Below are 12184 nucleotides of genomic sequence, written 5' to 3'. Positions count from 1 at the left end.
ATTCTGGTTCAGCCACCAGGATTCTCTTCATGGACTGACATACTTCTAGATCACAAAGACAATGACCATTCAGTAGAGGGCATTGCTTTCCAGCTTCCCCCACAGTGGCCCACATGTGCTGTGGCAGACTGAACAGTGGTCTCCAAAGACAGCCAGGTCCTAATCCTTGGAACCTGTGAATGTTACTTTACAGGGAAAAAAGATTTTGCAGATCTGATTAAGTTAAACGTCTTCAACGGGGAGATTATCATGGCTTTGGGATTAAGTTAAGGATCTTCAGATGGAGAGATTATCCTGGGTTATCCTAGTGGGCACTACATGTAATCCCAGGAGTCATTTATAAGAGGGAAGCAAGGAGGGATTTTACTACAGAAGACGATGTGACAGTGGGAACACCGGGATGAAGAAGGATTTTTCGATGCTGTTAAAACGCTGGACTTGAAGATGAGGAAAGTGATAAATCAGAACTCATCTGGTACTGCTGGTCATGGGCACTGGAGTGGGCTTTGCAGGGTCAAGACAGTGGTCTCCACCTGCTTTCTAAGAGCTTACATTTTGGGTGTGATACACTTATAGAGCCAGCCAGCCAAATTGTAGGGACAGCAAGAGGGGGTAAATGCAGTGTACACACCTTGCTTGAGTGGAGGAGTGGGGAGAGCCCTGGAAAGGGCTAGGTTTGCCAGAGGTGAGTTTTGAAAGGCTGTTGGGAAGGCTTAGAAAATACTGGTAATGGGGGCACCTGGTTGGTTCAGTTCCTAGAGCGCAGGACTCTTGATCTCAGGGTCTCATGAGTTCGAGCCCCAGGTACCTTGGGTGTAGAGATTACCTTAAAAAAAACTTAAAAAAAAAAAAAATTCTGGGAGGGGCACCTGTGTGGCTCAGTCGGTTAAGCCTCCGACTTCAGCTCAAGTCATGATCTCACGATTCGTGGGTTCGAGCCCCGCGTCGGGCTCTGTGCTGACTGCCAGCTCAGAGCCTGGAGCCTGTCTTCAGATTCCGTGTCTCCCTCTCTCTCTGACCCTTCCCTGCTCACTCTCTCTCTCTCTCTCTCTCAGAAATAAATAAAACATTAAAAAAATAAAAAATAAATTCTGGGAATGTTCCTAGCATCGTAGGTAATAAGGTATGTGGAGGAGAAAAGATTGGACATGCAGGTGAAGCCACTCGCAAACAGGCTCCACCTCAAATTAATTCACTGGAAAAACTATTTTGTTGCCTGTGTCAGGTACCGTGTTGGTCACAGAGGCTACAGTGAGGAATGCGATAGAGGTCCTTATGTGGGACTGAGTGGGGCAAGCGAAGGGAACTGACGTGAGAGCCAGTGTGGCTGAAGCACGGGGCCCAAGGGGCAAAATAGAGGACAGGGCTGTCTGGCAGGCAGGGGCCAGATCACGCAGGGCCTTTCGGCCGTTAGGCGTGGATTTTATTCTGAGGGCAGTAACATGATTATTCATTCATTCTGCAACAGCCTTAGGAACTAGGACGTTTTATCCCAATTTTACTGACGAGGACGATCAGGTTGGAAAGGGATAGGGTTAGGTAATTTGTTCAAGATCAGCTGCATGGGAGAGGCTGGCTGGACTAGAGTCAAAGTCCCATCGGCTCGGGTTTTTCTGGCTCAGAGGGCCGCCCACCTCGCCAGCCGAGACGTGCGCCCATTGAGCATGCGCCGCCGGCCTACGGAAACCGGGAGGGAGGGGGCGGGGCTGAGGCTGGCGGGCGCGGGGAAAATGGCGGCGGCGGCGAACGGGACTGGAGGGAGCAGCGGGATGGAGGTGGATGCAGCAGGTAACGGGCCTCGCGGGGGCGGCCTCTGGTGACGCCCCGCGGGGAGCGACAAGGCCTCCCTGGACTCCATGGAGGAGTCAGGGGGCGGAACGGCGATACCGCTCCCTGGGCTAACTTGCGGGAGGGATGTATGGCTCCGGCTCTGCGGTCTCCCGCTCCCAGCTCTGGGGCAGAACGTGCGGCCCGGACTCTGATTTGCTCTCCTTTTCCTCCACCTTCAGTAGTCCCCAGCGTGATGGCCTCCGGTGTGACAGGGAGCGTCTCAGTTGCTCTTCATCCCCTCGTCATTCTCAACATTTCAGACCATTGGATTCGTATGCGCTCCCAGGAGGGGCGGCCTATGCAGGGTGCGTCTTGGACGTAATTCTACAACCTCCTTTCCTTGGTTACCTCTCTCAAATAGGGGCCTTTGCCCCTTCCCTTCCCCCAAGTCACCGTGTCCCCAGCATCTGGTTTACACTGACCTCGACCCTCGGGCTGTAATGATTAGGGACGGATTCCCAACTCTCACCTCTTACGTGTCGTTCCTCCCCCAGTGATTGGGGCTCTGATCGGGAAACAGGAGGGCCGAAATATCGAGGTGATGAACTCCTTTGAGCTGCTGTCCCACACCGTGGAAGAGAAGATTATCATTGACAAGGAGTATTACTACACCAAGGAGGAGCAGTGTGAGAGGGGAATAGACCCGGGGGAGACAGTGGGAGTTAGAAACGCAGAGGAGTGGGGAAGATAGAGTGCTTTGGGAAGAAATAGCAGGCGACGGAGAAGGGGGAACGGGGGCGAGGAGTGAGGAGAGGAATGAGGAGAGTAGCTGAAAAGATCTCAGTAAAAGAACATATTTAGATATTCCCCCAAAGAAAGTAAAGGATGAGAGAAGATAGAAGGGGTTAATTACTGTGAATTTTCTTGTGAGTTGTGCCAGGATTTGAGCAGGGAGGGGAGAAGCTGATGAAGAATATACCAGGAGCTTCCAATTAGGGAGGGTGTTTTAAAGACCTACATTGTGCTCTGGTTTTTTCTAGTCAAACAGGTGTTCAAGGAGCTGGAGTTTCTGGGTTGGTATACCACCGGGGGGCCCCCTGACCCCTCTGACATCCACGTCCACAAACAGGTAACATGTTCACACGCGTGTGCTGGGACAGAGCATGAGGGTGAGGGGAAGAAAGATGGGCATTTAACACTCGTGTCCGCCGTCCCCTACCAGGTGTGCGAGATCATTGAGAGCCCACTCTTTCTTAAGTTGAACCCTATGACCAAGCACACGGACGTGAGTTAATACTGACCCCAAGCCCACTGTGTCGTGTTTGTCTATCAATCACTGTGCCTGTTTTTTTTATCCTCCTCCCCTGTTCTCTATATGACATCTCTGTTGGGTTGTTTTCACTTGGGGGTGACCTATCCTGCTTACTAGCTGTGTGACTTTGGGTTAGTCATTTAACCTCAGCTGCTTTTGGCCTTTTGGCTTCACTTGTAACTCCTACATCAGTGGGTCCTTAGGAAGATTAGATGAGAAAATCTGTGGAAGAGCTCAGCCCGGCTTTTGGCATATAGAAGCTCAGGTGCGGTTGATGTCATTAAGAGCTATTCTCCATTGCTTCCTTACAGCTTCCCGTCAGTGTTTTCGAGTCTGTCATCGATATAATCAATGGAGAGGTAATGCCCTACCCTTTAACCCTCAGACCCTGCTCCTGGCCTTTCCTGCTTCTGACTCTCCCTTTGCACCCCATAGGCCACAATGCTGTTTGCTGAGCTGACCTACACTCTGGCCACAGAGGAAGCTGAACGCATTGGTGTAGACCACGTGGCCCGAATGACAGCCACAGGCAGTGGGGAGAACTCCACTGGTAACAAAAGCTGGAGGGGCTCCTTCGGCAGTGGGGGTGGAGAGGATTGCCACATGCTTGCTCAACCCTGGCCTGTCCTTGCCTCTCTGCAGTGGCTGAACACCTGATAGCTCAACACAGTGCCATTAAGATGCTGCACAGCCGGGTCAAGCTCATCTTGGAGTATGTCAAGGCCTCTGAAGCAGGTAGGACAGGTGTTACCACTTTTCCTCTCCCTCGTGGGGAAGCAACTGCATCCACATTAACAGTCTTTCTGTGCCTTTAGGGGAGGTCCCCTTTAATCATGAGATCCTGCGGGAGGCCTATGCCCTGTGTCACTGCCTCCCGGTGCTCAGCACAGACAAGTTCAAGACAGATTTTTATGATGTGAGTATAAAACCCTGGGTGGGGAGGTGTGGCTGATGGATGTCACTTCTGCATGTGGGACACGAACTCAGCCATTCCCTGGGCAACTGGTTTTGTTCCCCCCAGCAATGTAACGACGTGGGGCTCATGGCCTACCTTGGCACTATCACCAAAACATGCAACACCATGAACCAGTTTGTGAACAAGTTCAACGTCCTCTATGATCGACAAGGCATCGGCAGGCGGATGCGGGGGCTTTTTTTCTGAGAGGGTACTTGAAGGGACGATGCATAGGTTGGACAGTGGTCCCACAGGGAAGGGGTGTTACACTCCCTTTATTAGAGAAACCTGTCAATAATAAAAGGGGAGCAGCCCCTCAGCACCCCCTTTGAATGGCTCTGTCCTCTCTGTTGGGCCCCATGCTGGTCTTTCAACTTGGATCTTAAAAGGAGGCCCTTAGTTCCAGCCTTGCTCGGGCAGGACACCCTGTGGGATTTGGGAGTTTGCTGTCACTTGAGGTGACCCTGTGTCCAGTTGGGTGGAGCACGTCTGTACTGGGCCAAAGGCTGCCTGCTCCCATTTCAGCCATCTGTGTTCTCTTTAAGGTCTCTCTGGGACAGCAGTGCATATAGACCAACCCTATAAACTTGACCAATGACTGCTTCCCAAAGCTAAGTGAATTTAAGTCTCTTTCCAAAGGGGAGAGGGGTATTGAGCATGTTTCTAAAAGGGACAACCAGAAGGATTTGGCCCTGTGGACACTGTTTATTGCTGAGGGAGAGGCTTCTCACTTACTGCTGACCACACAGAGGTCTACACCTGACCCGCAGTAGCTCAACCCTAAGAGGCAGAGGTTCCGGTGCCTGTATTCACCACATGCTTTCTCAACCTTGGTCCGTCCCTGGATAACCTCTGGGATTTATGGTCAGGGAGCAGCAAGGAACATTAGTGTAGGCAGGGAGAGTGGGTGCTTTACACAGTAAATTCATGGAGTGAACCAGATAGAAATCTAGGAAATTCTTAATACTTTGAGCAGAATATAGCAGCCTATACACACTTTATTAGCGAAAGAAAACAAGTGCAGCTCAGGAGAAAACAGTGGGTCTCTCCTTTCCCTGCAAAGGCATCTTTAGACCTTTCCAGGAAGGGGTGGGTCAGCACACAGGACGCAGAGTGGACCCCAGGGTCTCAAGCTGGTCGGAATCAAACAAATGTGATCCGTGTCCGGGCAGTATTAACCTGCCAGACATTTAACTCCTCGTACTCATCTAGAGCCGCCTGGAACTGGGCAGGTGTGAAGCCACGGGAGATGCAGCGCTGCTCCGCTTCTGAAAAACGGACACTTCGGCCCTCTGAGACCAACTCCCGGACAGTGGCAAATATCACATCTGCTGGTCTCTGGGTCCTGAAGGGAACAGCACGGGTGCATAAGGTCAGAATGCAAACAACAGCACATTGGGACCACAGGCCAGTGTCACAACTCTGAGGCCAACATCACGTACGTGTGGATGCAGAAGCCATAAGGATAAAATCAAGGTGACTTCTAATTTCGTTTCTTAAACCACTCACCTCGCCGTTTGCCCCTTGTCACCCAGAAGTGAGTCCTTGGACATCTCCATTAGCCGTATGGCTTCATTCACATCTTCCTTCTCTACCACGTCCACCATCCGCAGTCGAGCCTGCGGGAAAGGGAGGGGGAGAGATGGGAACAGGAGGGGATGGAACTCGGTCAGGGGACCCCCTCACTCCAGCTTTCAGCANGTCCCCGAGCGTCCGCAGCGCGGGGCCGGCACTGTCAGACCGAGACAAGTGCAATGCGCGGGCAGCGTCCAGCAATTGCCCAAGTCTCCGCCTCTCAACGCTGGCCAGTCCCGGGTTCAGCTGTCCTGTGCGGGAGACCAGACCCCGCTGAGCACTCCTGGACTCCCCACCACGACAGACAGAGCACAGGGAGCTCGGCCAAGAAGGCAGTGACAGAGGTTGCATCCCTGGGGCTCGGGAAGTGCTAGCTCAGCAGTAGGTCGGGTAATCACACTACCTGCACGAACAGCACTTTGGAGCCCCCAGGACTAAGGTCCAAGGTGTACGGACAGAAGTGCGGGTTTGTAGCAAGGATCCAGGACACGGGGAATGAGGTGAACCCTGCCCGCCCTGCAGGGAGGCTGGAGGAGTGGGGAGAAGGCCTTTCCCTCCAGGGACGCCGTGCGTGCCCTGCTGGAGCAGCAAGTACCCACAGTGCGGTAGCACGTAGGACCGCTATCTGCACTGTCAGCACTTTAGCACCAGCAGGGCCTGAGTGGGAGGGAGGCGGCCATGGGAGGAGCACACTGCACAGGGTGCCCAGGCAGTTGGAGCAGGACCATCCACTGGCGGAGCAGGACCGCACACTCACCAGAGCAGTGGACAGACGCAGGATTGCCAGCAGCGTCCGGGCAGAAGTATAGGTGGCATCCTTACTGGCCCAAGCTTCCCGCCTCATCTCTACGTACGCGGCTGTGATATAGTCGGCCAGAGACTCTGGGACCGTGGGTTGCTTCTCCCGGCACATGGCTATGTAGCGTCTGCAGGAAAGAAGGTTCGTGGGAGAGCAGGAGAGTCTGACATTTAAGAAAATGCTTTGGGGTTGGGGGGAGGGCAGTTTTAAGCAGGAAAATCAAATTAACTTGTTACTGATGGGTTTTTGCAAATGGCACATTCCAAATTATTTCTAGTTTTCCAGAAAATGATCAGTAAGATAAATCCACTTATAAAAGATGGCAAAGTCCCTTCCACTGAACCTAGGACACAGCTAAAGGGAACAGAATACATTTTGTTTACGTGAAGAGAAAACGAAAGGAAAGGAGAGCTTGAGGGATCAGCGGGAGCCCTTGGACCCACTCCGTGGAGAAAACATTGACACCACGTTCACGAAGCAGCATGCAGTGCTGCCTGATCTGAACCTGCCTCAACACAGAGATGGCCAGGTGGTGTGAAAGGTTCTGATGCTGGTTCTTCCTGTGAAGATAGGCCTGGGTTGCCTGGACCCCCTGTTCACAGATCCCAGACACAGAGCAAGGCGAGTGGCAGTAAAAAATGCCCCAGAACGGAGAGCTTTCCAGGAGACAGAATGGCCCAAGAAGCTGCCACATACGGCTATGGGTCAGCCTCTCCTACCTCATCAGCTTCATGTCCAGAGGTTCAAACTGGGCTGGCGGCTGGCGGCTGTGCTGGTGCACATATGTGATGTGCTGGGCCAACCTGGGAAGAGTAGAGGCAGGTAGAAACACTTCTTTTGGGGCCACACATCCCATTCCCTCTTGACCTGTGCGCCTTAACTCTGCCATCTTCACAGTGCAGGAAGGGAGCTCTACCAGAAAACTGTCACACAAGAGGGGAAGGCTCTGGAGTTTCCACAAGCAGGGAATTGGAGGAGTTTCCGAGGTTTTCTCTCTCTCTTCAGATCATTAGGGAATGTGTTCTTGAGTGTTGAGCTTCACTCACCGTAGGTCATTGTCTCGGTCAGGCCGGTCCTGGATCAGCCAGAGAAGGTCGAATCGGGAAAGCAGGGCAGCAGGAAGCTGTATATTCTGCTCCAGGGTGCGGCGAGGGTTGTAGCGCCCATAGGCAGGGTTGGCGGCAGCCAGGATGGAACAACGGGCATTAAGTGTGGTCAGAATGCCAGCCTTGGCAATGGAGATGGTCTGCTGCTCCATAACCTCATGGATGGCCGTGCGGTCGGCCTCAGCCATTTTGTCAAACTCGTCGATGCAGCACACCCCCTGGTCAGCCAGCACGAGGGCACCGCCCTCCAAGGTCAGCTCTCCAGTCACAGAGTCTCTCAGCACAGCTGCCGTGAGTCCTACTCCTGAGGAGCCTCGGCCCGTCGTGTACTGGCCTAGATGAACAGGAAAAAAGCAGACGTGCTGAAAAGGAGGGAAAGAACAAGGAAAGCAGCAGGAATATGGCAGAGGTGAGGCCAGCCCCAGAATCACTGCCTACCCACTGGGTCTGGGTCTTCCTGAGGCGGCTGAAGATCTGTGCAGCACCAGCACTGGAACAGAACCTCCCACCCACCAAGGAGGAGAAACAGCATGTGGTCCCATGTGTCTAGTACAAGTACCTCTTCCAGGGCCTAGTACTCACTGCGGGGTGCCAAGCGATCAATGTAAGACAGGAGCTGAGACTTGGCTACACCTGGATCCCCCATCAGGCAGATGTTGATGTTGCCTGGAAGGGAGGAAAGCCCCAGGTGAGCCTTCTTCCAGTGCAAGCTGCCCAACGACACCCAGCATCACTTCCTTTCCTCCCTTCCTGCACTCACGAGGCCAAGATGCTAACTCTTATTCTGTGACACACAGATCACAGATTTGATCTGTCACGGGACACTAGCTGACATCCTTTCTCCCTCCTGCTTCCCACCTTACCCCTGATCTTCATGCCCCGAGGAGACTGATCGACCCCTCCCACCAGCAGGAGTAGCAGGGCCTTCTTCACATCTTCATGCCCATAAATCTCCGGGGCGATGGAAGCAGCCAGCTTCTCGTAGAAATCCTCCTCTGCATGGAAGTTTACACGAAGCGTTTGGGGATGGAATGGGGGTGCCGAGAAGGAATCCCCGTTCCCAGACTTCCTCAGGCCCCTCACCTGCAATTCGCCTCAGCTCCTCCCTGCTTAGCTCTCCAGCTGCAGACTCATCGTCCTCACTCTTGCTCATCTTCACGACCCGATGGGCTTCCAAGTAAGTTTCTGAGAGGAGACCCTTGGGCAGGAGAATGCCAGAGTACAGATGAAGGCCCTTGAACTTGCCTGTTCACGTGATTCCCTCAGGAGTTTGTGACAAAGTCCTCTGTGCTACTTTGCTGTTGACCATTCTCTCTACAGGCCAGTGAAGAGGAAGGGGAGGAAGAGAAGAGGGGAACATTTCTTCCTTCTTTCAAGCCCCTCTCTTACCTGCACCACCTGTCGGAACCCAGAGCGCAGGATCGGCAAGAAGATGCCAGTGACACTGACGTGGTCCCCAGGCTGGGCAATCCTGGTGTTCTCTCCTTCTACCAGCACTGTGATGCTACGGGGGATGTTCCCCACAGGCACTTGGTCACTCTACATGGGAGAAGGCGCACAAGTGTGGAGAAAGGGACACGAAGCCAATGAGGACCTCACCTTCCCTGCCTGGCCTCCCACCCCTGCCTCTCAGTCTCAGATGAGCTGACAAGAGAAGGAAGCCTGAGATATTTATCCCTTAACCAAAAAGTTCCAGTTAAACCTCCCTCCTGTTCTAGGAAACTTCTCTGTCTCAGCCTCTTGTTTTTCTTGCATTCTTTCACTCTTTAAGTGACTGCAGAGTCTCTACCCTCCTTGGGCCCTGGGCCACATACCCCAAACTCACATGTTCCTGCATCTTCATTTCCTGGAATTTGATGAATTTGGAGCCACGTGTCTGCAGATATAACCGTCCTCCTGAGCGGTTGGTCTGGCACTCCTGGCTGGGGCACATGATCAGGGGCATGAAAGTAGGGGACTGGATCTGGGATGTGAGAAAGGAAACACCAAAGGAAGCCAGTCACATGAATCACACTTCCTCTTCATGCAACGTACCACAAACTGCTCAGAATGCCTTGACCTAACCCAAGTCAATAACCACATGCACCAAGAACACAAAACGGATAGGAAAACCACCATGTACCAGAATGAAAAATGAATGCATAGTCATGTCTGTACAACCAATGCAATAACAGATTACCATCAACAGATAAAACTCTTGAGGACACCACAAACAATTAAGTATGTTCCTATTCCTTCCTCCATACATACCGGCTGGTAGGTCTCTGCCCCACACTGGTCACAAGTGTAAGTGGCCACCACCATTCTGGGTTTGACTTCGGAGACACGAGTGACGATTCCACGCACAGTTACCAACTTCCCCACAGAGTCAGCCCGTACTTCCCTTATCACGCGAGGCTTATTACTGCTTGGACCTTGAAAGTAGAGCTCACTAGGAGGAGAAAACAGCCATTTATTAATAAAGTCCCAGAGGACAAATTCCCACACCCTTCCCAACTGAGACCGCTCACAATCTGCGCATGAGCTCAGGAGGGTACTGGTTCTGTGGGCTTCGGGCTGCCCCAGGGTCTCGGCTCCGCTGCTCCATCATCAGCCGATGCTCAATGTAAACATCCAGGACATCTTTATTTACCACCTAGAGACAGAAAAAAATGAATGGCAGAACGAGGAAAGACCATAAAGGGAACCAGGCAGAAATTACTGCCAGCTCAAAAAACACTAGTATCTGAGAAGCTTCCTGAAAGCAACCTCTGTTCCCCGCTCTGGATTTTCTGGTAACCATTCACCTCTCTCTCCTTGTACTGAGGGAGCAGCTCTTGTACAGCATCAGCAAAGAGCCTTGCGTAGCGCCTGGCATTCTCACAAATGGAGTCCACCAACTCAGGGTCGTCCTCCGCTACATCATCTAGGTCTATGTACATTGCCACTTGTTCCCGATGAGCCAGTTGAACCTGGGGTAAGAAAAAGACAACAACAGAGCCATATTTACCATGCCAGGAGCGTCCACCACCCAAAGGAGAAAGAGACAAAGCAGTGTATACTTCTCAGCCTCCAAATTCCTAAGATACTTTAATCGTTTTGCACGTAGACTTAAATTCACTTACCAGACATTAGATAGAATGCTAAACGTGTCCCATCTATACTCGCTGAAACAAGTCAGGCCCACTTCTTACAGCTCCTTAAACCACCACCCATTCCCTCCACTTCATTTTAAACTCACCAACTGGTTCCCATACTTGAATTGCTTTTTGCCAAATTCATCATCCTGGTAAAACTCTTGCAGGAACTTCTTAACCTTTTCTATAAGGAAAACGTAAAACCATGAGAATCAGTTTTTCAGGTACTTTACCCAAACTCCCTTGATGCGAATCTTCTAAAAAATTCATTTCTTTACAAAGTATATGAACTAATCGGTTTACATGAGCATCTAAGGAAGTCTACTTAATTCTCCCAGAATCAGACAGAACTCCTCTTAACAAGTCTGTTTTTACCTAAGGAAAAAGAAAGGGCCCCCGGCAGTTAAGAGCATTACCCAACAACCTCCCCCCGAGGGAATTCCAGTCTCTGCCTTAAAAATCTCAGTACCCTTTCCCAAAGCTTTCCACACACTCAGATCTTAAGGTCCCCCACTTTTCGGAACAAGCGCACGATTCTCCCTCTCCTTTCGGTCTCTTAAATCTCTCCACCAGGCCCGTCCTCCACCCCACCCCCTCTCCCGCCACGGCTTCCGCTCTTAGTAAACAAAGAAGCACATGGGCCCAGATGCAGCCGCCTCACAGCCCAGGATTCCTCCGCCTAGGGCGGGAGCCCATCTGGCAATCGGCCGGCCTGTCTGCAGCCACTCCGTCCCATCCCACCACCTCCTCTCTCGGTCTCCCGGTAAGTCCCCCAATTCCAGGCACGCCCCCACCCTGAGCAACTCGCTCCAAGACTGCCGCGCGGAAGGACACTGTTTACACAGGACACTCCCTTCAGCGACGTCGCGCAACTTCCGCCCGCCTTCACTTCCGCTTGGAGGTTGGCCTAACATGGCCAATCGCGGCGCTCAGCGACCCGGACCTGCCCGCCCCCGGGACTTCGGCGCGTCCCCGGAGAACGCGGGCACTCCGAATGCCTGAGGGCGCAGATGGAAGCGAACCCGGGTGCCCGTCCCTGCGGCTTAAGGCCCTGGCACAGGGTCTCCTGAGGTCCCGGTCTCTCCTGGGCGCGACTGTCCCCCCCCTTGAACCCCGAGCCGGACTGTCCGTCGCCCCCACCTCCCACGACCCCCACTACTTCCCCAGACACGATAACCGGCTCTTCTCCGAACTCGGCGACTCGTGCTCCTCCTAGGCACCGTCTAACTTGGCCCCTCCGCCTCCCGACCCTGCCTCTGGCCTTGCACGCCAAGCCGAGCCCCCCAGGACTCCAGCTCACACCAACAGGTGTTGGCTGGCTTTCCGCGTTGAACGGTCCTCCAAAGCTGGCATATCCCCACCTTTCTCGAGCACGTAGTCCTTAACTGCCATCGCCCGTGCGGCAGCAGTTGGCAAGTTCAGAGCTCTCACTCCCGGGACGGCAGAAAACGCCCGCCGCTACTGCGGACCAACCGAAATTGGCGCGAAACGTCGCCCCTCACGTGACCGGCGCCGCTGCCTGTGGGCCTATCAAAGAGAAGGCCATTTGCC

The 12184-nt window shown here is 53.0% G+C and overlaps 2 protein-coding genes across 5 annotated transcripts; one reads left to right on the top strand and one right to left on the bottom strand.

The window, feature by feature from the left end:
- Positions 1-1664: 1664 nt before the first annotated feature.
- COPS6 (COP9 signalosome subunit 6) lies at positions 1665-4366 on the top strand. Its single transcript, XM_077758662.1, has 10 exons — positions 1665-1788; positions 2010-2135; positions 2325-2456; positions 2811-2899; positions 2993-3055; positions 3394-3441; positions 3518-3632; positions 3725-3817; positions 3898-3998; positions 4104-4366. The coding sequence occupies exons 1-10, from the start codon at positions 1665-1667 to the stop codon at positions 4242-4244; spliced, it is 1032 nt and encodes a 343-aa protein (XP_077614788.1). The 3' UTR covers positions 4245-4366.
- A 651-nt stretch (positions 4367-5017) lies between these two features.
- MCM7 (minichromosome maintenance complex component 7) lies at positions 5018-12107 on the bottom strand. Of its 4 annotated transcripts, none has more exons than XM_077758658.1 (15): positions 11995-12107; positions 10738-10817; positions 10304-10468; positions 10028-10152; positions 9768-9948; positions 9343-9480; positions 8907-9056; positions 8601-8715; positions 8381-8512; positions 8100-8183; positions 7458-7851; positions 7131-7214; positions 6370-6538; positions 5547-5656; positions 5018-5382 (listed from the first exon to the last, which is right to left on the bottom strand). In XM_077758658.1, the coding sequence occupies exons 1-15, from the start codon at positions 12023-12025 to the stop codon at positions 5181-5183; spliced, it is 2160 nt and encodes a 719-aa protein (XP_077614784.1). In that variant the 5' UTR covers positions 12026-12107; the 3' UTR covers positions 5018-5180. The 4 variants fall into 4 exon arrangements, with proteins under 4 accessions (XP_077614784.1, XP_077614787.1, XP_077614786.1 ...); XM_077758661.1 differs by lacking the exon at positions 11995-12107 and adding an exon at positions 11428-11446; XM_077758660.1 differs by lacking the exon at positions 11995-12107 and adding an exon at positions 11103-11208.
- Between the last annotated feature and the right edge of the window lie 77 nt (positions 12108-12184).

Source organism: Crocuta crocuta, unplaced genomic scaffold (assembly GCF_008692635.1).
Source record: "Crocuta crocuta isolate KB4526 unplaced genomic scaffold, BGI_CrCroc_1.0 scaffold273, whole genome shotgun sequence".
Taxonomy (NCBI): domain Eukaryota; kingdom Metazoa; phylum Chordata; class Mammalia; order Carnivora; family Hyaenidae; genus Crocuta; species Crocuta crocuta.
Note: the sequence above shows the minus strand (reverse complement) of the source record. Positions and strands in the feature narration are given on the sequence as shown.